We start from the raw sequence: 23,409 nt of genomic DNA, 5'->3' as shown, positions 1-23,409 counted from the left end.
TTAGTTATACTATGTCTATATTGTTATTATAACCAACATTATGGTAACATTTACTATAAATATGATAATTCTAACTATAATTATTTTACTATGTCATTATAGTTCTAAATACCATATATTTTTCTCTCAGTGCATTATAGATATTCGGCAAATGAAAATACTCTTCAGTCATGCGCATAATATGCTAAAAGAACGATCGGCGGCGTGTCGAAACATCCCGCACTCGGCGATGGTTCCGAGCCCAGGACACCTGCATCTGAGGCGAGATTCCAGAGACGGTAATCCACCTTATCCCAACACAGGATCGTACCGCGGAGATCTTGTGGGCGTGTCGGGATACCTTGGACCTAATTTCGGCGCGTATCCTTTGCTCCTCTTCCCGTTACCGTCCTCTCTTCCTCCACGCCACCTCCCTCGCACGCCTAGGTCTTTTATATCCCGCAACCAGAAATTATTTATAATCCTTTCAGGCTCGACGATACACGCTCGAGGAAGCCGGCTAACGCCCGATTTAAAGGACCCGTAGGACACGCTGGGTATATTAATCACGATTCATCGAGTCACGTTCCCGAATTTCTCTCGACATTGGAGAATTTTTGAACGTGTCTCACCCCCGACATAATCGAGAAGACGCGGGCCGACTGTTACGAAAATTATTAGGGAAAATGCGCCCGTGTGGAAAAGATGGCGTTTCACAAAGGACACGAATTCCTTGATAAATTCGAAAAGAACTTTTCGTTAATAAGAATGCATTAAATAAAGCTTCTAAACGTCACTTTTGTTTATATAATAATATATAAAATTATAAGCAAGAAATATCAATCTCTTTTTTTTATTATTCAATGTTGCTTGTGTCATTACACGGATTAAATTTATCATAGAAATCCCTATGTGTCTACTGAGAAAGAAATACACGTAATCTAATAAACATTAGAATATTGATATTTGAATCCCTCTTAATTCCTTATGGCGACTATGAAATCTTCTCTCGGATACTCCCCAATGTTTCTCCTCGAAAAACGACACCCTCGGCAAAGAGAGCTGCCGTGAAAGGCATTAAGCCGTAGGAATCGGTTCTTCGACATAGATCGCTCCCTCATACCTTCCAGCCACGTAGATCTTCCGAGATATCGACGGGAGGCGGGACGGTTGGGTGACGCGGGGGATTGGGCAGAAAAAAAGGAACTGCCATCTTGAATGAGGATGAAGATGCACCGAGCACCTGGGAAGAAGTGGGCAGACATAGGGCGGCCGGTGTACCGTAAGATCAAAGGCCGTCTCCATCGATCGAAATATTGAATGCCTGCTCGAAATCCCCCGGTGCCTTTGCCGCCCTACCGAGATTCCGCTTCCCTTTCCCGCTTTATGCCCTTTCCATCCGACTTATCGACGTCTCAGCATCACGATATTTCTCGAGCGCCGCTATGCCTACGAATCGGAGATTAAACGAAAAACTGGTCAATCTAGCGGCGGCGGCTGCGTAGATCTTGTAACGCCACCGGAACTGTCACGACGTGGAAAGACGCAACTCGGCCTGATAGATCGATTAACAGGTACTGGTACATCGAGGCTGATTGGAGATCCGATATGCTGATCGCTGTATGAGTAAAACGAGAGTCATGTAATACGTAAATTTCCGCCTCAAGGGAGCTCTAATCAAGACCGAACGACTTCGTTTTTTATTAGTGTTCATTAAATTGTTCATTTTTTAATTCAATTTTATTAACTCACAAAGACGCTTCAAATGACTTCGCTAATAGAGATAATTTGTTAGAAGATGTTCTAAGAACAGAACTAACTAAAAATAGTAAAACTAATAATGTATAAAGAGACGCGGAGTAGAGATAATGAAGAAAAGGATATCACAACTGTCGGAAGGAAATAAAATATGGGGGATCGATGTTTGAGCGGCGGTGAAAAGGATATCTTCCACTTTTTTTTCAATTTACCCGGCACTAGGTCAATTCAGCAGAAAGGAATCGAAATGGCGCGCTGCGAAAGATATACGGGGGGGAGGAAGGAGAGGGGTTACCTAAAGGTTCATAGAGAACCTCTCGCGAGCGGAGGTGTAGCGTTACGAAAGACGAAACCTGTAATAACAGAGGCATCTGCTCTTTCTCCTCGTCTTGTTCTTTCACCCAACGGCTTCCAACGGTTGGGTTGGTCACAAGTGCGCGTGCCCCCTGAAAATCCCTCCCCTCCCGTCTATCCCTGTCTCCGAGAGACTCGTCAGGCCCCTCTCGCCGTCATCGGCATCACCACCCGCTGCAATCCCCTTTCCCTTCTCTCGGCGACGACGACGTCGGCGGTGTCGCTGTCGCCTGTTCTTGAATTTCGCAGTTGCAGCTGCGGGATTCCTCCTCGGACGAACCTGAACAAACGCCCGCCTGTTGTGTCGCGGCGTCGAATTACATGGTCATTCAAATCATCGGTGACGATTACCGTCTCTCTCTCTGAAGCGAGCTGGTGCTACGTCTCGAGATCCCGTTTCGAGATTTCACTGAAAATGTTGGACCCCCCCGTTGACCCCGGCTGTGTCTTCTCTCAAAACGCACCCCGATCCGGATTGGAAACGAAATGCCACGTGCAAACGCGTTTTAGGTTACTAACAATAAGTATTAAATAAAAAAATATTCGGAAATGTAATATAAACTATTGTAAAAAGTATATCTCAAACACGAAAAAGATTCTATTATAATTATAATGTTTATGAAATTTTACAATAAAAATTTATGAATTTGCAATCGCTGTAAAAAGAAACATCTCGCGAACTGTTAAATCACTGAGAGAAATTTTTGCTGTATTAGCAAATCATTTGTCAGTATAGTGACAGCAAACACTTGGTTTGCTGCGAGAGCTAATTAATTTAACAATAGTAGCAAACCTTTTGTTGGCAATAGCAAAAAGTTTGCTCTCGCAGCAAATCAAATTTTGTTGTCACTTAAATTTCCCTCAGTGATCAGTTGGTAAAAATCACGCAAAATATCTGTGATATAAAGCCGCCTTCTCGGCCAATGTTTTCCTCGAAAATCGCGAGACGTATGTCTCTGCGGGATTTCGTAATCGTGATGCCATTCGTGAAATTGCCGCCGTCGCAATTCGCCGGGTTCCCGGCTCGGTTTGCCGCTCTCGCTCCGGCTCGCGCGAAATTTCTTCGCGCTCGGGCACGGCCGGAGATGCCCGCGCAGACGGGACGGCCGGACGACAATTACGAATGCCAGTCGTCGCGCTTGCACGCAGGCTTGTACACGGGCGAACGCGCGTGCACATGGCACGCTTGGGCGCAGCGCCTTTCCTCCTTCGCGGTCGTCGCCGCTCGCGGCGGTCGGTCGTCGGTCATCGAACTCGCGGGAGATCCAAAATAAACGGTCGCGGCACGGCGGCACTCCAGCACTACGTGCGATCGCTACTGGCCGCCGCGCCGCGACAGCGTCGGAGGACCGACGGCCGACGCGGCCGCATGCACTCTACTTGCGGTGCTCCATCCCGAAACCACCGACGACAAACCACCCGCGCCACGCACGTCGCGGTTTGACATCCTAAGGGCTGCACCGCTATTGCTACTCGTTTCTCTACTTAGGGAGCTATATAATAAAATAATGCATTTACAGAAAAACGACAAACAAAATGTGCTGATTTATTCGATACGAATTTGACAATGAATGGGGTTGAAATCAAAATAATTAATCATACAGTTTTTGTTGAGACATTATTAATTGTGACTACATTATTTTTGAACAATCTAAAATAGAATAAAAAGATATATAATGTACATACATAATCTATAACATTGTATGCTTAATTTTATAATAAGAAACTACGTGTGAACTTCTCATATTCCTATTTTATTCTTGCAACATGCTACAAAGTGTGCTTCGCTAATATTATTATTAACTTTTTGTTATCACACTAGCGTCCCTGACATTGCAAGTGTCCCCGCAAGTAGACACACGTGGACACACTAAACTTGGATGCAAAACTCGTGTGTCCGCACGATCCAAGTTTCGGTAACTTTCTCTCGGTCTGAGAACTTGAACCAAGTTCTAGCATCGTGGACACGCAGCCTTAAGCTGAACCCTGCAAATAAACATTAATGTTAAACACGTACTCTCATGTCGCAAAACTCCGACATGATCGCGGAATCGTGCGCGCGAGATGTGGGCGATTAGTCTTGCCGCGAGAACGAGGAAGAATCCGATGCGAAATTGCGTATTAAGAAAGTACTACGGTGAGATCATAACGCGACTCGTACCTCGTCGGAAAACCGCCGAGGAAAATCGCGGCGCCGCGCCCGCGCCTGGTGGTGAGCTCGTCGTGACAAATGTCCGCGATCGTGACAAATATCTGCGACACAAACCTCGCCGTTTTACCGAGAACGTTGACGCATCGATCTTTGCGGGCGCATTACGCGGATGTGCGTCATCCCGGATCGTGCGATCGATCGGTTAGATCCGCCGATTAGCGAACGCGGAAGCACGGCATGAGCATCGTAGATCTTGGCGCAGTGGCCACGTGAGAGGCATCGGCCTTTATCTCGAACGCTAATCGACGCTATTTTCGCACATTGTTACTGTCGCTATTGTTGCTGCGGGTTGTTTAGCAAGGGGAGAATCTTATGGAATTTATTCATGAATCTCTCACGGATTCCCCGCTGATTTCAATAAACTTATTATTAATATCTATCCATCTGCACGCTACGAGCGGATATTATCCTGATATTTAATTGCGCTATCTGGATACTGTTTCCCTCGCTATTGTTGCAATTATCACGTAATTAAATAATAATTTTATTGTCAATTTTTTCAAAAGATCTCTGATTTTAACGAGCTATGCGCATTTACCTGAATCAGTAAAAAATTATGAAAAATTAATGACCTGTTTTTCATTTACCATTTCATAAATAATATTAAGGGAACGCTTTGTTTAATAATTCAGACTTCAAAACTGAAACTATTACAAATCGTTATCGCACGCATGTCTGATCGTGAGTGTCATCCGAAAATAGATAGGCCACGAACGCTTCGTTAACGTGTACTCAACGCATAATATCATTTACAATTATTTTATGCTCTATTGTGATTCAGAAACCAGTCGTCAGTCTTGCAGATAGATGGGAGCACTGGTAAAACTATCAGTCGGACGAACTTTAAGCCTCAATCACGCGGATGTAACATAAAACGCAACGCGAAGAACGTGATGAAAAACATATGATGAAGAGACGCGATTTTAGTATTAGTATAGGTATATTACATTAAACAGAGATGCAATCTTGTCAAACATTTGCTTACGGTGTTATATACAATGATAATACCAATAACTCTTTGCTGCAATGCGATAAATATTAATAATAAATTGCAATGTCTGATATTAATAATTAGTTGCCTGATCGATAATAAAAGCTAACTTACAATTAGTGATAATTAGTAGTATACAGCATGTGTTTCGACCTCTATCGTAGATAGGCACTATATATTTCGTAGACTCCAGGAGCATCGCTGTTTTGGCAAGATAGCGCGAATACGAACGGAAATAGATGAGACTAATTGGTAGATCAAAGCGCAGTCGAGGCTCTTCAACACGTGTCGAGCGCCAACGGCGATTTGATTTATGCGCAGAGACTTCTCTAATTTTATACCGTATCGCCGTATGCGAAATAAAAGACTTTTGACAGTGCGATTTGCCACTTGGATGATAATTCTCGTTTAAAAGCGCGCGAGCGATTCGCGGCAACATGTGTCTCGGCGCTCTAATCAAAACCAGCTCATCCGCGCTTGGCTCTTCGCGGAAGAGGAAGGACAGAGAAGGCTTTTCGAGGCTGACGTTTTCGCGTTTGTTTCCGAAGCTCGCGCAACAAAACGTACTCAATCGTCGCGTCGGCGCGCTTGTGTCCGTGGTCATAAGAGACAAAGGAGAAAAAGGTGGATTCCGACTTCTTCCGGCATAATTTTATCCCGGAGGCCAGCTCATGTGTAACGAGCTCTCCGGCGTAAAATTGCCTTTCTCCCTCTCCTGCCACGTTGTCAGCTTCTCTTGCTCCTCATGTAAGATTCGGAATGATCTTACCGGAGCTACGAAAAGCACGTGAACAGAAGGAAAAAAAAGAGATAGAGATACCGAGAGGTTGAAGAGGAGAAACGTCGAGTTCTAGGACTCGTTCTCCACTTTACATGTGTCCGAACGGCAAAGGGTTGATTCTGATCAATGTGATTTCTGCCCAGTGCTCTGAATGTCAACGTGAAGAAATTCAAGCAAGCGCGGGTAAACGGCGGGAGTAACTATGACTCTCTTAAGGTAGCCAAATGCCTCGTCATCTAATTAGTGACGCGCATGAATGGATTAACGAGATTCCCACTGTCCCTATCTACTATCTAGCGAAACCACTGCCAAGGGAACGGGCTTGGAAAAATTAGCGGGGAAAGAAGACCCTGTTGAGCTTGACTCTAGTCTGGCACTGTAAGGAGACATGAGAGGTGTAGCATCAGAGGTGCGACATCCGGAAATGATGGAATAGGAATAGAGTAAAAGAGCAATCTCCGATAATACTTTTTGAAGTAAAACTTTTGAAGTAAAACTTCTTTAGGCACGGTAGTGAATTCGATTCGCGATACAAAATCACGAATTTCGCGACACTAATTTTGCGACACAAAAAGTGTAAAGAAAATTTGACCAATAGACGTACGGCATTGGCGAGACGGCTCCTTCTTTTGGCACGGTAGTAAGTTTGATTTTGCATCACGGAAAAGCGATACGAATTTTGGGAAACGAAAAGTGTAACGAAAATTCGACCAATAGGCGTGCGGCGTTGGCGAGACGGCTCCTTATACTTACTAGGCGGCACTTGCACTCATGTATGGATACATATAAGATTCATATGGAAGTGTATATAACCCTATATTATATAATTTCATGTAGCGTTATATATAAAATGCAAAATTTCCGTACTTATATATGATATTATAGGTATATGATCATTGTATAAGACTAATGTAAGACAATCGTAAAAGCGGGCGATAATTGATGTATAACGATATCGGTTAGAAATTTGTTCAAACGAATGATTGGGTAGGGATGACCCTCAGTAGGGGAAAGACTGGAACTTATAAATAGTCAATAAACGGTCACAGCGAGACACAGTCCTACAGTACAATTTAATCTTGAAACTCAGTAGAGGTGGCACCGTCTGTAGTACTGGAGATTACAAATTTCGAACGGACACGAGTGACCCATGCACAGAGGCTACGTGTGCCAAACGCAGGGTCTCAAAACTTTGTTTTTCCGTGCAAAAAATTATTTTTTGTGGTTCTTTAAGAAAAATAACATCAAAAGAAGTTAGGTAAGTGTTAAAATTAAATATGTAAGACAATTATTTGTCAAAATAATGAGTTTTTCACTATAGTCTTGTGTTTGAAAATTTTAGAGTTAGAATAATGGCTGTACGGAGTGCCGATGACCTGACTCATGCACTTCGTGACCGTGAGGAAGGCGATTATTTCGAGGGCGAATCATTTTATGAGTACATAGACACTGAAGAAGATGGGAACGGTTTTGAGAACGAAGATGAGGAACTCGAAGATGACACGCTTTCGGAAGAATCGGCGAGGGGAAGAAGAACTTTTATTCGAGGTAGAAATGGTTACAAGTGGTCTCGAAATGCATCAGAAGTAAGTCTCGAGTCTCCACAAATGCATGTTCCTTCACCGGCAGCAAATGTATTACATATTAGCAGTCCTCTCGATGCGTGGAGCGAATTATTCACGGATGAATTATTGTCTATTATCGTTACAAATGAAAAAATTGCGATGAATTTCCGTGACTCTGACGAAGGAGAAACTCCGGCATCTCGTAAGGAAACAGATGTATTAGAAATAAAAGCGTATATAGGATTATTGTACTACGCGGGTGCTACTGGCCAGTCAAAACAATCGGTTGCAGAAATGTGGTCATCGGAATTTGGCGTACCTTTCTATGTCTCTGTTATGAGTCGTCCGCGTTTCGAGGTCTTGTCAAGTGTATTACGATTTGATGATAAACAAACGAGAGAAGCGAGAGAAGCGTCGGATATATTTGCTCCGATTCGAGAAATATGGGATTTATTTATCAAACGTTGTCGTGAAAACTATATTCCGTCTAATAATCTGACAATAGATAAACAGCTCTTAGGTTTTAATGGTAATTTTTCTGGTTGAGTATATATAAAATCACGTTTCGGCATAAAAATTATTTCCATGAACGACGCGAAAACTTATTATATGTTTAATGCTATACCGTATATCGGCAAAGTAAACACACATATATAGACGAATCTGTGCCAGAATATTACGTGCGTACACTAACAGAACCGATATATAATTCAAATCGCACAGTAACTTTTGATAATTGGTTCACAACAATAAGAATTTGTGATAAATTGCGTAACCAGTATGGTTTACATGCTATCGGCACAATCAGAAAAAATAACCGGGAGATTCCTGCTACGTTTACTACCTGCGCATCCATTGGACTTGCGCGTTATGGCTATGATAATAGCAAAAATATAACACTTCTTTCTTTTTATCCGAAAAGGAATAAAATAGTTCTTGCTGTGTCAACTCTGCATAAAGAACGTACAGTTTGATATTTCAAAAAAGCCAGAAATTATTGAGTTTTATAATGAAACTAAAGACGGAGTTGACACATTTAATAAAATGGTTTCTTTATACACAACAGCTAGACAGACAGCTAGATGGCCAATGCGTGTTTTTTATGGAATGCTGGACCAAGGTGGTGTCAACGCGGCAATTCTATATAATTTGATTACAGAAAATCAGTGCTTATCCCGCCAAAAATTTTTAAAACATCTTTCGATTTCGTTATGTAAACCTCATTTGGAGCGTCGCTTAAATATAACCAGTCTAAGTAGAACTATAAGAAGTAGTATCTCGCTTATACTGAATAAGTCCGAAGAGCATCATATGTTACATGGACTTGATAAGTTAGAGAAAAGAAAGATATGCTTTTTCTGCCCTACAAAACCCGTGAAAAAAACGCTATATTGTTGTGCAAATGATGAATGTCAAAGATCCGTATGTGAGGAACATCGTTTATGTATATGCTGGGATTGTTATTATTCATAAAACATAAAAATACAAACTTTTATATTTTCACCGTTCTTTTGTACAATATATAATATATAATAATTATTTATGATAATTTATAATATATAATAATTTTCTATAAATTCACAATTTAAAACAATTATCACATAATTATGTTATTTTTATTCCCTTTTTCCATGAATCTATTGACATCGAAAATACGCATTTTTCAATTGTAAAAAAATACTATTTTTTAATAATACAAGATCGACGTCATTTTTTTCTTAAAGAACAATTCTTCAGCTTCTATCTAAAAAAAAATTATTCTACGTAAATCGGGAGGCCTCCCTCCCCCCTCTCACTCTTGTGCACACACGCGCACGCTTTGCTATGACCGAACGACTCGCTCTGACCTCCGACCGTCCATCGTAATCCCTTTACCGCGAAACTGCTCCGGAACCGCCACAGTTTCCACACTCTCCTTGGAGAGTGTCATCGAATACAGGCCGAAATTAACCGATCGACTCTCTGTCCTTTCGTCGTTTAAAGGGATTTTCGAGCTGTCCGCTTTGCCCTTCCTTCCGAAACGCTGCAACGAACGCCTCGTCGTGTTACCGAGCATGCTACGTGCGTCTTTAGTCTTTGTCTCTGCGAATCCTGTCACGCTCGGTGAGTCTCCGATAATAGTTCGCGTAAAGGGATTCGTCATCGTCACGTGCGCGTTGAAAGTAGATCCGCACTGCGAATGTGGATGTGTTTGCGATTATTATCATTAGGCATTTGCTGTCCCGAAGTATCCTTGAGAACGACGTTCTTTACGAACGTACGTCGAATACTTTCACGTATTCGTAGCGCGAATCAATCGGGACAACATTATAGTTCTCTGACACATTTTTCATATTTTAGAAGAAAAGTCTGTTTGTTACATCGAAGAGATTAAATCATTTTCTACCGCACAACAATTTCGAGAAGGTAACTTGATCTTTATCAAAGGACAACATTTACATTCGATACGTCGAGACGCGCAAGAAAAAGAGTAAATAAGCGGGAAAACGTCTAACCGGAAAAGATATTTGCTTTCAATATACCGCGAATCTGCGAGATACGAGATGGAGTGTCGTGATTTACTCGCGAAGAAAAAGAGATCCTTTTGTTTACCACCATTCCGTGGAGTCTATTTTGTTTCCTTTTGGTATCGATTTATCTCTTCTTTTTTCCCTATTTCTCACCTTCTCTCCGCGCGCAACGCATATGCAAATCTTATGGAAATATGACTAATTCAGCGTCGTCTCGACTAGACAAAACCGGCGCGATTAAAATTCCATTCGATCGACTTTCAAAATGTTTCCGCGATGGCGGAGCGCATTAGGTATACGCGACAATTCAATTTCAATAGATATACACACGCTTTTTGAAATGCACAGAGATTGTATGAATTGCTCTATCAAAATTAGCAATACCAAGATGTACTATTCTCCTCTAAACTAATTGTGTGCATACAGTGTATAATTACATTAATTACCTTTTTTGTGCTCTTATTTTCGTTTATTTGTTAGCAATGTAAAAAATATACAGAGTGTTTCTTAAGTGATGTCGAAAACTCCAGGAAGTGATTCCTTGGACAATTTAAAAAAAAAAGTTCCTATATGAACATGGACCCGGAAATGCTTTTCTGCAGAGTTACGGACCTTCAAAGTTTTTTTTTTTTTTTAACTTTGAAGGCCCATAACTTTGCTTGTTCATAAAAACTTTTTTCTTTAAAATCGCCCAAGGTATCACTTCCTGGAGTTTTCGACTGAAGAAACACCCTATATAGTACAAGAAAGGCATCGCCAAATGTTGTTTATTTTTTTATATTAATGTCACGATAATAAAATGAAATTTTGATACCATATCAAAAGTGTGAATAAATCATCCATTCATTTTTATTGTTTCTCTCTAATAATGTAAATTATAAAACACTAATTATATTATAGGAGAAAAATTATCCACATCTCTTCTCCGTGAAAGAAAACAACTGTTTTTTACGATCTTTATCTCCTTTCAAGAGATGCAAAGACGAGACTTTCTATTTATTACGATTTGCCGCGTTGACTTGATATTCACCGGATATTTTTTTCGAGCGAAAAATAAAACAAGTAAATGTACCATGAAGTTTTCGTATCGCGTGGTAACTTTCGCACGACACGACGTCGACGACGACAACAGGATTTTCGAAAGATCGTTCGTAGACGGGCCGCGAAGACATTTCTGTCGCGCGCGTTCCAAATTTTTCCGCTCAAAAGCGTCCCAGAATTCACTTGTGCCGGGCGACGACGACGCGCGACGACGCGAAATTGGCTCGACTCGTGGCGCAGTTTCGCGGACGTGACGACGCGAAAAAGAGAAGGAACAAGACGATAAACGGAAGGAGAGGAAGAGGAGCGAGGCGCGAGAAGGGCGCGGAACAAGAGAGCGAAAAGAAGAAAGGAGGGATATATTGGCCGGAATATTTACGAGGAGTCGAGCTCCGATGCACCCCCACCCGAAAGAGTCGCTCCTGGTTGCGATCTTTCGTGCGCGTGTGTGTGTGTGTCGCATGTACGTGTGTAACGCGTGCATGTGTGTTGCGTGAACGTGTGTGTGTGTGCGGCGTGTGCACGCGTGTCCACGTGTGTGAAACGAGACGTGGCAACGCAGGCTGGAATGCAGTTTAGGAACGTACGAGTCGCCCACGAGGCGAACCCGGCCCTCCTCCTCCTCCTCCTCCGCCGCCGCCACCTCCCTCTGCCTCTCCATCGCCGTTCTCTTCCTCTCTCGCGTCCTCTCCTCGTTACAGGAAGAAACGAGGGCCGAGGGAGGTGACGGCTACCAGGAAGGAACTCGCTGGAATTCCCCTGCGGGGAGGACTTTTTCTCCATTTTTTTGCACGTAGAATTTTTATCTTGTCCCTTACCTTGCCTCCGCGTACGCGAAACGACGCTTTGTTCGCGACTTCCTTCCGACTGTGAGAAGTTATTTGCCTCTGATTCATCGTGTATCCACTTACACGTGCGTGTATTATGTTAATAACGCGCGCAAATCATAAAAGAATTAAAATTATTTTATTGCGTGTCAAGTTATAAATTACATCCTCCTCAAAAGTGAGATGCATACATTTTATTTCTAAGAGATAACTTAGCAAAGACACAGGATGAAGACTTCCGAATAATTATCGTAAGAAAAAAATGTAATAATCAACAAATACTCCTCAACCTTTAATTCTGTATAATCGGCGAAGACTCGCAATTTCCACGCTCACGCGATCAAAAGCCGGAAGCTTGAGGAACTCTTCCTAACTCTAGTAACCCGTTGAGAGTTAGCGTATTATTGATACCGTTAACTGTTGAAAATCTCTTCCAGTAAGGACAGCGAGCGAGGCCTTATCGGCTCTCGCGTGCGGACTCGCGGAGGAAAGTGAAAGGGATCGCTTCGTGTATCCGCGAGAGAGAGAGAGAGAGAGAGAGAGAGAGAGAGAGAGAGAGAGGGAAGAGAGGGAGAGAGAGAGAGAGACGAGCCGGCATGGCATGGCATTCTCGATCGTTGCCGCGTGGCGTCATCGACGAGAGGAGAGACCTCCTCTCTTAATTGGCTCGGCGTCTAGCGCGTTAGAGTCAATTGTCGTAACGTAACGTAACGCCAACGCAGCTTCCCACGCCCGGAGTCTGAAGACCGCCTTCTCCGAGGCGCCCGAAGCCGCGCCGCGCCGTGCGGTAACAGGTACTTTGACTGGCCGCGCATAGGTGCCTAGGTGCCCCTATCTACTTGCCGCGTCTCTGCGCGCGTCTCGTCTGTCCGTATCTACTGCCTACTGCGGCGCGCCAAGTGAAATTCGCCGCGCTTTGTCACTTACTGGCTCGGACTACGCCACGTATCCTAAAGGCCATTGCACGTAACAAAATTTTAGTCGTAATCGTAAGGCTATAAGAAAATTGACCAATCGCAGTCGAATATTCTCCTTATGGTCGAAAAATAAGGTATAGTGATTAGTCAGTTTTCTTACCTTATAGTTATGACTAAAATTTTGTTACGTGCAATGGCCTTAACTCGTGCAGCGAAGTCTGTAAACATTCAAAGGAGGAAAATTACTGATTTATATCTGATTTATATAAATACAAAATGCTAAAAAAACGCGAGTTTTCTATGTCGCACGAAATTAATCTATATGAAAATTATCTGTAATTTCTCAATATTTTTACACGCGTAGTTTTTACTACAGAAAGTTTTTAATAGGTTTTAAGAGAGCTTATCAAAGGATTTCACTAGATAGTGGAGGAAATTTTACTTTACTCGACTAGAGCTAAAAATTTCGACGCTTTGTATCTCTAATGGGAAATCAGGTAATACGATTCTATGAGCAAAAACGTAAATTATGTTAAATCTGAGGTGTGGAATGAGGGAAGCCTAGAAAACATTATCAAATAAAATTTTGTCGTTATCAAATAAAAATTTCGCTAATAAAGTTAAATTAAATAAATTAAGTAAGGGTAACTTTGCGATTAATTCAACTCACACGATTGATGGAAGCGAAGAAGGAACACTCGTAACTGACAGCGTAAATTCTCGCAAAGCCTAGCTACCTAAAAAGTGTTACGCGAGTCTTCAATTTATATTGAGATACCTATATATGAGGAAAGAAATATTTATGCGTTGTGTAAGGCGATACAAAAAAAAATGCAAAGAGAGCTGGGCACAAGCGATAAGAATTGTTGCACATAGCGCCACGTTAAGACGGCTATCGGTATTTTGCAACCGATTAACGCCTAGAATTCACGTCGGGCGAAGCATAATAATCAAGCCATGATATCGCAACAACGTCTCATAGTCGAATTTCTTCGACATATTTTCTGCACGCGCCAGATGATATCGTCACGTAATTTTACCTTTCTTTCTGTGATTTTAATTTAAATCGCGCTTGTCTAACATGTACCTATTTCTATACGGCAATAAAATTGAATAATAAGTTTCAAGCACTGTACTTTATTTTATTTTTCTTCTTCTTGAATTAGATACTATTTATTTTTGCTTCTACATTCAATTATTTACTGCAATGTCATACATAAAAACGCGTGTATATGATTGCAGATTGTGGACTGTGGATGGAGTTCAGATACCCGCCGTGGGTTCGCTAAACCCAAATAATATACAGAAAAATATTTTCAAGCTAGTTATTACATTGCGTAATGCCAAGAATGTCGAGTCGAAATAAAAATAAAATATTTTATATTGATTGCATTTATCGAAGTTATTTCGAACAGCGTGAAATTAACACGAGAATGCCAGCTAATCGTGTCGGTAATGACGGTAATCGTCAATATAATAAAATAAAGAAGAAATATAGAACCTGTTATATCTGTTTGTACCCCGGTACACATTAAACTCTGTTCGATATCTACATCTTTACGTCATGTAATTATTCTCTTTATACTGTTAATAAATCATAATATTCAACATAATCGTTGCGTTGGGATATTTTTTATCTCTGCTAAAAACAGCAATGTCACAGCAAACCGAACGGGCATTAAGAACACTGAGAACACCGGAAAAACTGTGAAAATGAAATTTTCTGCGTGAGATTTATATAATATCGTATCTCTTTCGCAATACTCTAATAGAAACATTGAGGAAAAAGTATCGAGGATATCGCTATGCTGACGTTGGCGGAATTCGAAGGTCGCGTCGAGTAAGGTCGACGGATTCTCTCAGCTTCTCTCCTGCGCTTATTTTCTCTTGCGTAAAAAAAGAAGAAGCAAGAGCGTTTCAAGAGTATGCACGCGTCTCGCGACATCCACACTCTTTCGCTTAATTACGCATCAAGAAATCGCAGACGCGAATCTCGATTCGCGTTTCCCGTCGTCCTTCCCCCGATAAGATCAATGAGATCAATGACTCCTGACAACTTCCTAACTATCGAGACGACCGGTCCGATGCCCGCGAGCGGCTCTTAATGGCCGAAAAGCGGCAATTACCCGCTTCCTGTTTTTCTGAGAAGATGTATGATATCGTTAACTCGGCATGCATTAACGCGGCTCATTGGTTTCCAAATATATTAATTCAGATAAGAATGTTTCAGCGTTTAATCAATGTTCTGAATGAGTCGATGAAGATATCTTGCTGATCGGCCATTTACAATTAAATGAAACGAGTCTCTTCAAGTTTCTTATCAAGTTTCGTTTTATTTTTTCTGCCCGTCGTGTCACTTGTCGCCGGGATTGAACCGGGAATTTTACGGACCCGCTGCTTTTCGGCCTTTCGAGCTTATCGAATAGTCGCGAGTCGTATTAGTTGAATATTCTTGGCACGTATGTAGGTGCGCGAGGAAATTTGAGTGGTAGCGTTGCGGAATTTTGCGCCTAGTCGCCGACTGGTTCGCACGCGGGGAGCCGAAGGTCATCTGCGAGGAAAGTTCCCCGAAGCAAGCACGAAGGCTCGCCGACGCCGCCGCCGCCGCCGCCGCTGCCAAGTAGTATTGGGAGATATAACGGTTTTCCGGATCGACTAACTGTTCCTGCGACCTTAAAGATTTTTCCCAATGGGGACCAGGTCTTCGGGAACCACGACGATTGGCGGGATCCCCAGTAGGTGAGCCAATCCGATTCCTCGGGGCTTTCGACACCGCGACTTTTTCGGATCGGCCGCCGCGGAAGCGTTCGCGGTTTCTTCGATCCTCCCGACTCGCGGGTCGCGCAAGATCAATTTGCGGACGAGTTCGCAAATTGGCTTTTACGCAAGCTGCCGCAAGTCACCGGTGTGCTTTCTTGTACACGGATTCTACGATCAATTTTGAAATAGATTAGATTGTATGCCAGGAGAAACGTCGGGGCGCTATATAATTACTCGAGATTTTGAAAAATTCAATATTTATGGGATATATAAAATATATCCTTTTATTTTTCGTCTACGGGATTCGTTAATCAGTCCTGCAAAAACAATTATCGGCAAAAATCTGATTGAATGTCATCTCTCTTCTTCCAGAGTTCATAACAGATTAATCGAACTAAAATTATCGAACTGAAATTCTAGCAAAATAAAGTACACTTCGGATCGAACGAAATATCTATTTTCAAAACTTAATTCGCAAGAATTCATAAATTACTTATAAAGACTAATGCTGTAATCTTACAATCAAAGAATTTATAAGTAAGAAGTGATAAGTTTGAGAGGTTCTGTATATTCTTCATTATCTTATTCGTCATGTGGGACTATCGATCACGGCGATGTCGCTTTAATGATAGATTTCTTCACTTGAAATTTTAACTGATGAAGCTGCATTCGACTGCTTTTTAACGATGGTGATTGTATATCGCTATTGATTTATTTATTGAACGGATTCGTTAAGTGGACGCAAATAAGTCGTTTTCGAAAAACCTTCGATCAAATAATCAACTTCGATTCGATGAGGACGCCCGATAAAGACGTCCATGTTTGCGGGAGGTCATTTGACAAAATCCATACGCGCCATTTCAGAAATAAAGCACCGTAATAGTCTTCAGACTGTTACTGTATCTTTAAAGAAACCCGTCAGAGGCATGTCGCTTTTTGAGACTAGATTCGCGAGCGAAAAGGATATATTTAAGTAACTTAAGCATTCGCCACTGTAATAAAGAGCTTTCATGTCCTAAATTTTTTAAAACTGAAAAAATATCGCTCCCAATAAATGGAGAAAACACTGAAAATTTTATATCGCGATGCATGATATTCAGATAAAAATTTATATCTCATCTAGTTTAATAATGTATTCCATCTCTCTAAATTGATATTTATTTTATAAATTATGACTTTTTACTTGTTTGAATCTATGATTATTTCTTACTTTATTCTTAATTTCTCAAATGGCTTTTCTCCAAAAGCAACGCAAAGATCCAAGGGTCTAAAAAGGATTTAAATGAGGTCATTTTTAACGAAATTAAATATAAATTCCGTGCTTTAACAGGTTCGAAGAACGGCTACTTCGCCTAATCGTGCATGATACGCAGGGTCTCGGAAGGTTAAAACACGATTGGCAAACACACACACACACACACACACACACACACACACACACTTAAAGGCAGATCAAGTGTACAGTCCAAAAGCGGCTCGCTGGGACGTAATTGCGGGTTGAGAATAATTTCGGCGGTAAATTCCTTAACGTTCGGGTTACGAGCGTACCGGGGTCTGGTATTATGGATCGTTTTCTCGTCCACTTCCGGGTGCTAGAGGCTGTCGGATTCTCGAAGGCCTAAAAGGCGCCATAACGCCTTCGTTCGTCGTGCAGAAAAGGAGAGAGAAGAAGGGGAGAGACGAGAGGCCGGTTAATGCGCCGAGTTGGACGAACTTCCGGGTCTTCGGCGACCCTCGCTTGTCCCGGAAGCCAAACGAACGTCACGAGGAGAGCCGTTACACGCGGACATTAAGACAATCGCGGGGGTGTCGCGCCACATTCGACGACAACCCGCCGGAAACGATAGCGCCTGTCTCAAGTGCGACATCGATTGCCAAGGGAGATCATCGTTTGCGTTTTTTAGAGAATATATATTCTGGAAGAGAGGGTTCGCCGCGCGAGGGAAAGGGACATCAAAAGTTTTCACAAAGATTTCTCGCTGCTTCGAGTCTCGTAACAAATGAAAACTTCTTTGTTTTAAAAAAATAGTCTGAGAACATTTTGCAGCATACGAGATAAGACATAGCTATTCCTTTGACATTCCGTATATTCAGTGCTGCGCATCTACTCTGAATCTACTTGGGATCAAGTGCACGGCATCAACACGACGCCAAAGGTGCTCGGCATCGACCGAAACAGTTAGGAGACGCCGAAATTGCTACAAGTCAGGAGGAATTCTCATTAAGTGGACGATACACGGAAGTAAAATGTTCTCTCTCGTTTGGTAACTCGAATCGCTCCGAGCCCCCGCCCCCGTCCTACAAAGTTTCCAGCAAGAAACTACGGCCAACGGAATCAAGACGATCCGAGAGAACCGGCGATTGAAATATCACACGTATACCGTAATCCGTACACAGAAGTGATGTTCGCGCGAAAGGAAAGGATCGCGCCCTGCGCAAAAGAGATGATGGGTCGGCGGCATTCCGGGGATCCGGAAAATGTGATCATCGTGAATGTGGCTCTCTCTCTCTCTCTCTCTCTCTCTCCCTCCCCCCTTCTCTCTATCTTTGGTGTGCCGAGTGGGAAATACACATGGTCGAGATGCGTGTCTGGCTATTACTGCAACTCTTAATCGATTCACTTGGCTCAAAAAGTTGAAAGAGAGAGAGAGAGAGAGAGAGAGAGAAAGCGAAAGAAAGAAAGAGGGACAAAGAGGATTGGCAGACAGCGACGAAAAAAGCGGAGAGACGACGTTCGAATCGCACTGGTTACGGCTAGATGACCTGGCCTCCTCGGTGAAGAGACACGAGGTGATCTGGGATCGCGCCCTCCGTTACGGAGGTACGGTTATGCGGAGGTGAGCGATAACGGAACGTCCTCCACTCTTCCACCGGTCGTTTTCTCCTTCTTGCCTTCGCGCGTTCCGGCCTCTGTTTCTTCTTCTTCTTCTTCTTCTTTCTTGTTTTCCAGCGGGCGATGCGCTCGCGCATAACCACTTTTGGTAATCTTGAACAGCAAGAAGAAGCCGCCGAGGAAGCCACCTGACCGAAAGTGGATCGCCAGATGTGCTCAGATGTTTACGATACTTTGATACTAGCTGATAAGTATCAGAGACAGTATAAGAAGAATTAATACTGCATTCATGATACATGCCCGTTGAACCTATAACAAATATATTTTGCAAACTGTATGCATATAATAAAAAAACGATACAAACGCGAGTTATTTTTAACAAAGTAACTTATAAATTATAATTTCGTATCTTTAAAAATATATTTCCCCACCTGTGTGTGACATGCAAAGTATCATCACGAAGTTTCAATATTCAATCATCCTTTCATTCGAATACTTGCTTTTATCATATTATTTTTAAGAATGAGAGAGTGAGCCAAAGTCGTTAAGCAAACGCAACCGATCGGGATCTGTTCCACACGAGCTTATAATCAGCGTAACATATACAAAACTTGACGCTGCAACGTACAGTCAGCCGCTTCGAGATCCGGCCATCGCCAGGAGCAACCGACTGCTCGTCCCGGTAATCTGGCCGATCTCTCGCTGAGAGCCGCGAGTCCCCGCGATCGCTATCGCGTGTCGGACGGTCGTTACGGCGACCGGAAGTTGTCATCGGTATACGATTGGATAGCCCCGACATTCGCCAGTATACGCTTCACGAACGTGGCCATTAACTTATTATCGATTACTCGTCCCGTGTGTATGCGGGAGCAGTCGCGGATCGAAGCGCGTGCAAACGAGCGCGAGCGCATTGGCGTGGGATGTGAGAATCGCGAGAAGTTTCGCGAGAGAAGTGATCAGCGAGGTCAATAAGTCCACGTTAGAATTAACAAAGAAGTATCGATATCCTGAAAAAATTTAAAATTAATACTGATCTCACAAAAGTAAAGTTAAAACGTTTGATCTTCTTTTTTACGCAAATATCACTCGACGTACAGAACAATTCATCTACACTGCACCCTGTGGATGCTTTGGCCATTTAAGAAATAATTTTTGCTCGATACAGTGTTCGTATTCTGAATCATAGGAAATGTATAAAATAATTTCAGAATTTTTTTTTCATTTGTTTTTAATTGTTTTCATATTTATTTTCATTTTTATCGCCATGCCGTGGCTCGAAGCTTTTGTCTGCGTATCGCGCAAAATAGGTCGTGTAATTGTAGCCGTGTTAGGAGAGGTGTTCAATTTAACCCGCCGTGATATTCCGAGGATTCCGTGCTGCCTTTATTGAAGCAGATTTGCGCGTTATTGTATGACGGCGCGCATACATCTACACATTTGACACATACACACATACGATACACATATATATATAGAAATACAAATACTGCGTCAGGCGAAGGCAGGTGGTTTGAGTGATCGTGACGGATAGGGTGGCACCCGGAAGAAGGTTAGCCGAGAAGATGGAAGTAGGGTGGAAGAGAGCCGTCGGTGGAAAATGAACCGTGGCGGCATAGATGTGTGTATGTGTGTGTGCGCGCTTATGTAGAAGTGTGTGCAAAAGGGGACGCTGTAGATGTAGCTGGCTTTGACGTAAGCGGAAATACCGGAAGTACCGCGTGGTGGAACGCGAGCGCGGGTTTCTTGCGCGGATTGATCGCGATTTCGCGACCAATCGATCGCATCGTGCGGTCGATTTCTTTCGTTCACCGTGACGGCGCGATTGCGAAAGAAACGGGTTACGTGATAGAACATTATTGCAACGATATTATTATTATTTCCTACAGCAGGATGTATTACTGGCTGCAATTGGTGCGCGCGTCTTGACGGCTATAAATAACTTCTCCAAAAAAAAAATGTATCCAACAAATTTTTAATTAATATCAATTACTTGTTCTGCACTCGTAAATTCTTATTTCCGCATTTTGCAAGAGCTTCATTACCATTAATGTGCGAAATTCGAAACATAGTACTATTAAAAACGTATTTATATAATTATGGTAAAAAATATTAATTATTGACTAATGTTTTTATAAAATAGAATAAAAAAGAAACTCAATACGCCAGATAATGTAATCTTTTGCAAAAGACAAAAAACAAACTTTTCTGTCAATATTTCATCGTAGGCAACCACGATGTTATTAGATTTAACAAAAGAGGCCTTATTCAATTTCGAAAGATCGAGGACAAAAAAATCAACTATGTTTACCCGCAGATTTTCTCGTGAGTTGAATACTCGGTCTAGATAAAATCTCCCGTCGTTATTTCGACGTAGGTGGTCGCGTTGCCATAAACCGCACTTAGGAGATTCACGGAGGAAAAAGGGAGTGGGGGGGGGGGGGGGGGGTGGGGGTGTTTGCGTGCAAACGAGCGGCGGCGAGCTTAGGAGGTGAAAATCCGACGGGAACACGGCGCCGTCGCCATGATTATCGATCCCTGCCAAGTTCCGACGGTCGCTGCCAAAGCTTTCGTTCCGGCGACGAGGACGAGGACGAGGGCGACGCGGGGGGTCGTCGACGAGAGGAGAGGGATCCAGACTCCGGAGGTATCCCAGAGAAAGAGAGAGAGTGGCGGAAAGGTGGAAGGAGGAAGTTGGAGCCGTAGCGCGGGGAACGGGGGGTGAATCGATGACGTATGCGGAAGCAGGAAGCGCGAGGGACTCTGCTCAATTTCCGGCATCCCTGGCGAACGACCAGCAAGGGCCGGAGGGCGGTTGAAAACTCCCTCGACACAAGGGCTTTACGCTTACTCCTCTGTCTTCCCACCTCCGTTCCTTTCTCAGTCCTCCGCGCGTTGCGACTGATGATAAACCCACCCCTCACTCGCGTTAACCGAAAATCGCCTTTGAAAAACTCGACAACTTCAAGATTATAAAAAGATTGAATTAGCAAGTATGATTAAAAAGGAATATATCGATAAAATTGCTCGTTTTTAAATTAAATACTTGTCAATCAATTCGTGCCATAACATTGGAAAATTTTTTACAAATTAAACACTTAAATGTCTTTTTTTAGAAAAATGTTCAGCTTCTGTCAAGATTTAGTTTTATGAAAATTATTTTCATACATACTGGAATTATTGCCCCGTCTCATTTTGGCGGTGTAATTCCTCCGTTCAGAAAAAGTAATCATGGAAGAAGCAAAGCAAATCTCATGCAGGCACACCTTCCTCGTTTGAGATACGAGGTCTGCCTGATCAAATCCACTTCATTTTCGATAACGACCGCGATTCTCGGAAGAGTAACCCTTGGAGAAGAGGTCGAGGAGAGCATATCGAACGAATAGAAATGGAAAGGGCGATGAAGGAGCGATGGAAAGACAGCGGTATACGAAGCGAGAACTCCTCCCGCACGAATAACGAGAGTTTAATTCGATGAATTGCCGTGCCGAAGTTATGGTTAACCCGAGAACGATTGGTTGCGGCCTGATTGACCAATCTGGTTTAAATTCTTGATAATAAGAGCGATTTAAATTTATACGTGCGCATTTCTTGCTTTTCTTTTAAGAATAAAAGAATACAGCGGGAAATATAACAAGTATAATAACAAGTAAAAAAGCGCATTAAGAGTACAACGCGGTTGACAGCGCGTAAATTAACGTTACATTGATGTTTAATAACAAATAACCGAAAGTCCTTTGTCATTCATCCATTTATTGAAATATAATATTAAAAATGTTTTGGTCTAACATAAAATTATGTAAGATAAGGAAAAATTTACTGCGCAACTAAACGCTTTACTTTTAAGATAGTCGCACTGTTCTGTCATGCCATATTATCTTTAATAAAAATCATTATTAATTGTGGATTAATTTATCTAGGATGAGTTTATATTTTGCCTACTTGTTTATATTTTGCCTATTTTGTACAGATTTGTATTGGATCAAATCAGTGCAAAAACAGTAAAAAAATAGCTTGACTATCTTCGCGAAGAAATTTCTCGTGGCAGCAGATATTGCAAATTTGCTTCGTTAAGTGGAGTTTCGATCACATCATCTCCACACAAATCGTTTGAAACTTAGAACATCCGTAGGGTAGCACCTTATCTGTGTGCCCGTCGAGCGGAGAGAAAGAAAGAGAGAGAGAGAGAGAGAGAGGGGGGGGGAACGAGGAGGCGAGAGGTTTTCCGAAGGTTATCTCTTGCGCCAGAGGCCGCCGCGCGGAGGCAATTTCCGGGTTGGCTAGAACTTGCTTCCGGCTTCTAAAACTGCCTGTAGCGCTTTAACACCCCCGGCGCCCTCCCGGAGAGACGAAAATCAATGAAGACCCGCGATTTAACCCGAGCTGCGGCGCGTCAGTCCGCATTCCGCGGTCGAGCGTTGCAAATATTAAAACCCCGAAATATTAAAACGGAGAGAACGCGTTTTTACTAGAAAAAACTGCGATTTACTCTTCAAAAATTTTCCATTTCTTCTAGGAAGCGAAGATTTATTTCGCCCACATCGCGAAGAATTAATTTTAAACGCCGAGAAATAATTAAAAAATTTTTTTAATACGTTCTGCTTAATTATTCAAGACAAAACGATCGACTGTAGAAGATGGCTACACTCTAATTTATATTTAACGCATTTCGTTAGTATTGAAACTAAATTGTACTAAAACCACATTCCATTTCATTTGCAACCGGATCTTCGATTAACCTGATGCAATCTGCATTTCGCGCTTCATCTATCCTATACATTTTGCTACAAACTACTTTCGCTAAAGCGAAAATACTAAATCTGCTGCACGTCGCCGACAGACTTCGCCAATCTACATAAAAATTTGACAAAAATTTATGAGAAA

The 23,409-nt window shown here is 42.4% G+C and overlaps 2 protein-coding genes across 2 annotated transcripts in view; one reads left to right on the top strand and one right to left on the bottom strand.

Moving 5' to 3' along the window:
• Positions 1-23,409, bottom strand: part of LOC112455541 — a 99,965-nt gene that overhangs the window by 24,839 nt on the left and 51,717 nt on the right. The gene's annotated exons all lie outside the window — the stretch shown is intronic.
• On the top strand, positions 7,000-9,137 carry LOC112455536. Its single transcript, XM_025017511.1, has 2 exons — positions 7,000-7,333; positions 7,418-9,137. Exon 2 carries the CDS (start codon positions 7,428-7,430, stop codon positions 8,184-8,186), a length of 759 nt encoding a protein of 252 aa, XP_024873279.1. The 5' UTR covers positions 7,000-7,333; positions 7,418-7,427; the 3' UTR covers positions 8,187-9,137.

The sequence above is a fragment of the Temnothorax curvispinosus genome, unplaced genomic scaffold, assembly GCF_003070985.1.
Source record: "Temnothorax curvispinosus isolate PA1 unplaced genomic scaffold, ASM307098v1 QBEX01006162.1, whole genome shotgun sequence".
NCBI classification, from domain to species: domain Eukaryota; kingdom Metazoa; phylum Arthropoda; class Insecta; order Hymenoptera; family Formicidae; genus Temnothorax; species Temnothorax curvispinosus.
This window is presented reverse-complemented; position numbering and strand designations above follow the sequence as displayed.

Bases quoted from the DNA above. Each gene is read 5' to 3' on its own strand.
- LOC112455536 (XM_025017511.1), top strand. From the start codon at position 7,428: ATGGCTGTACGGAGTGCCGATGACCTGACTCATGCACTTCGTGACCGT.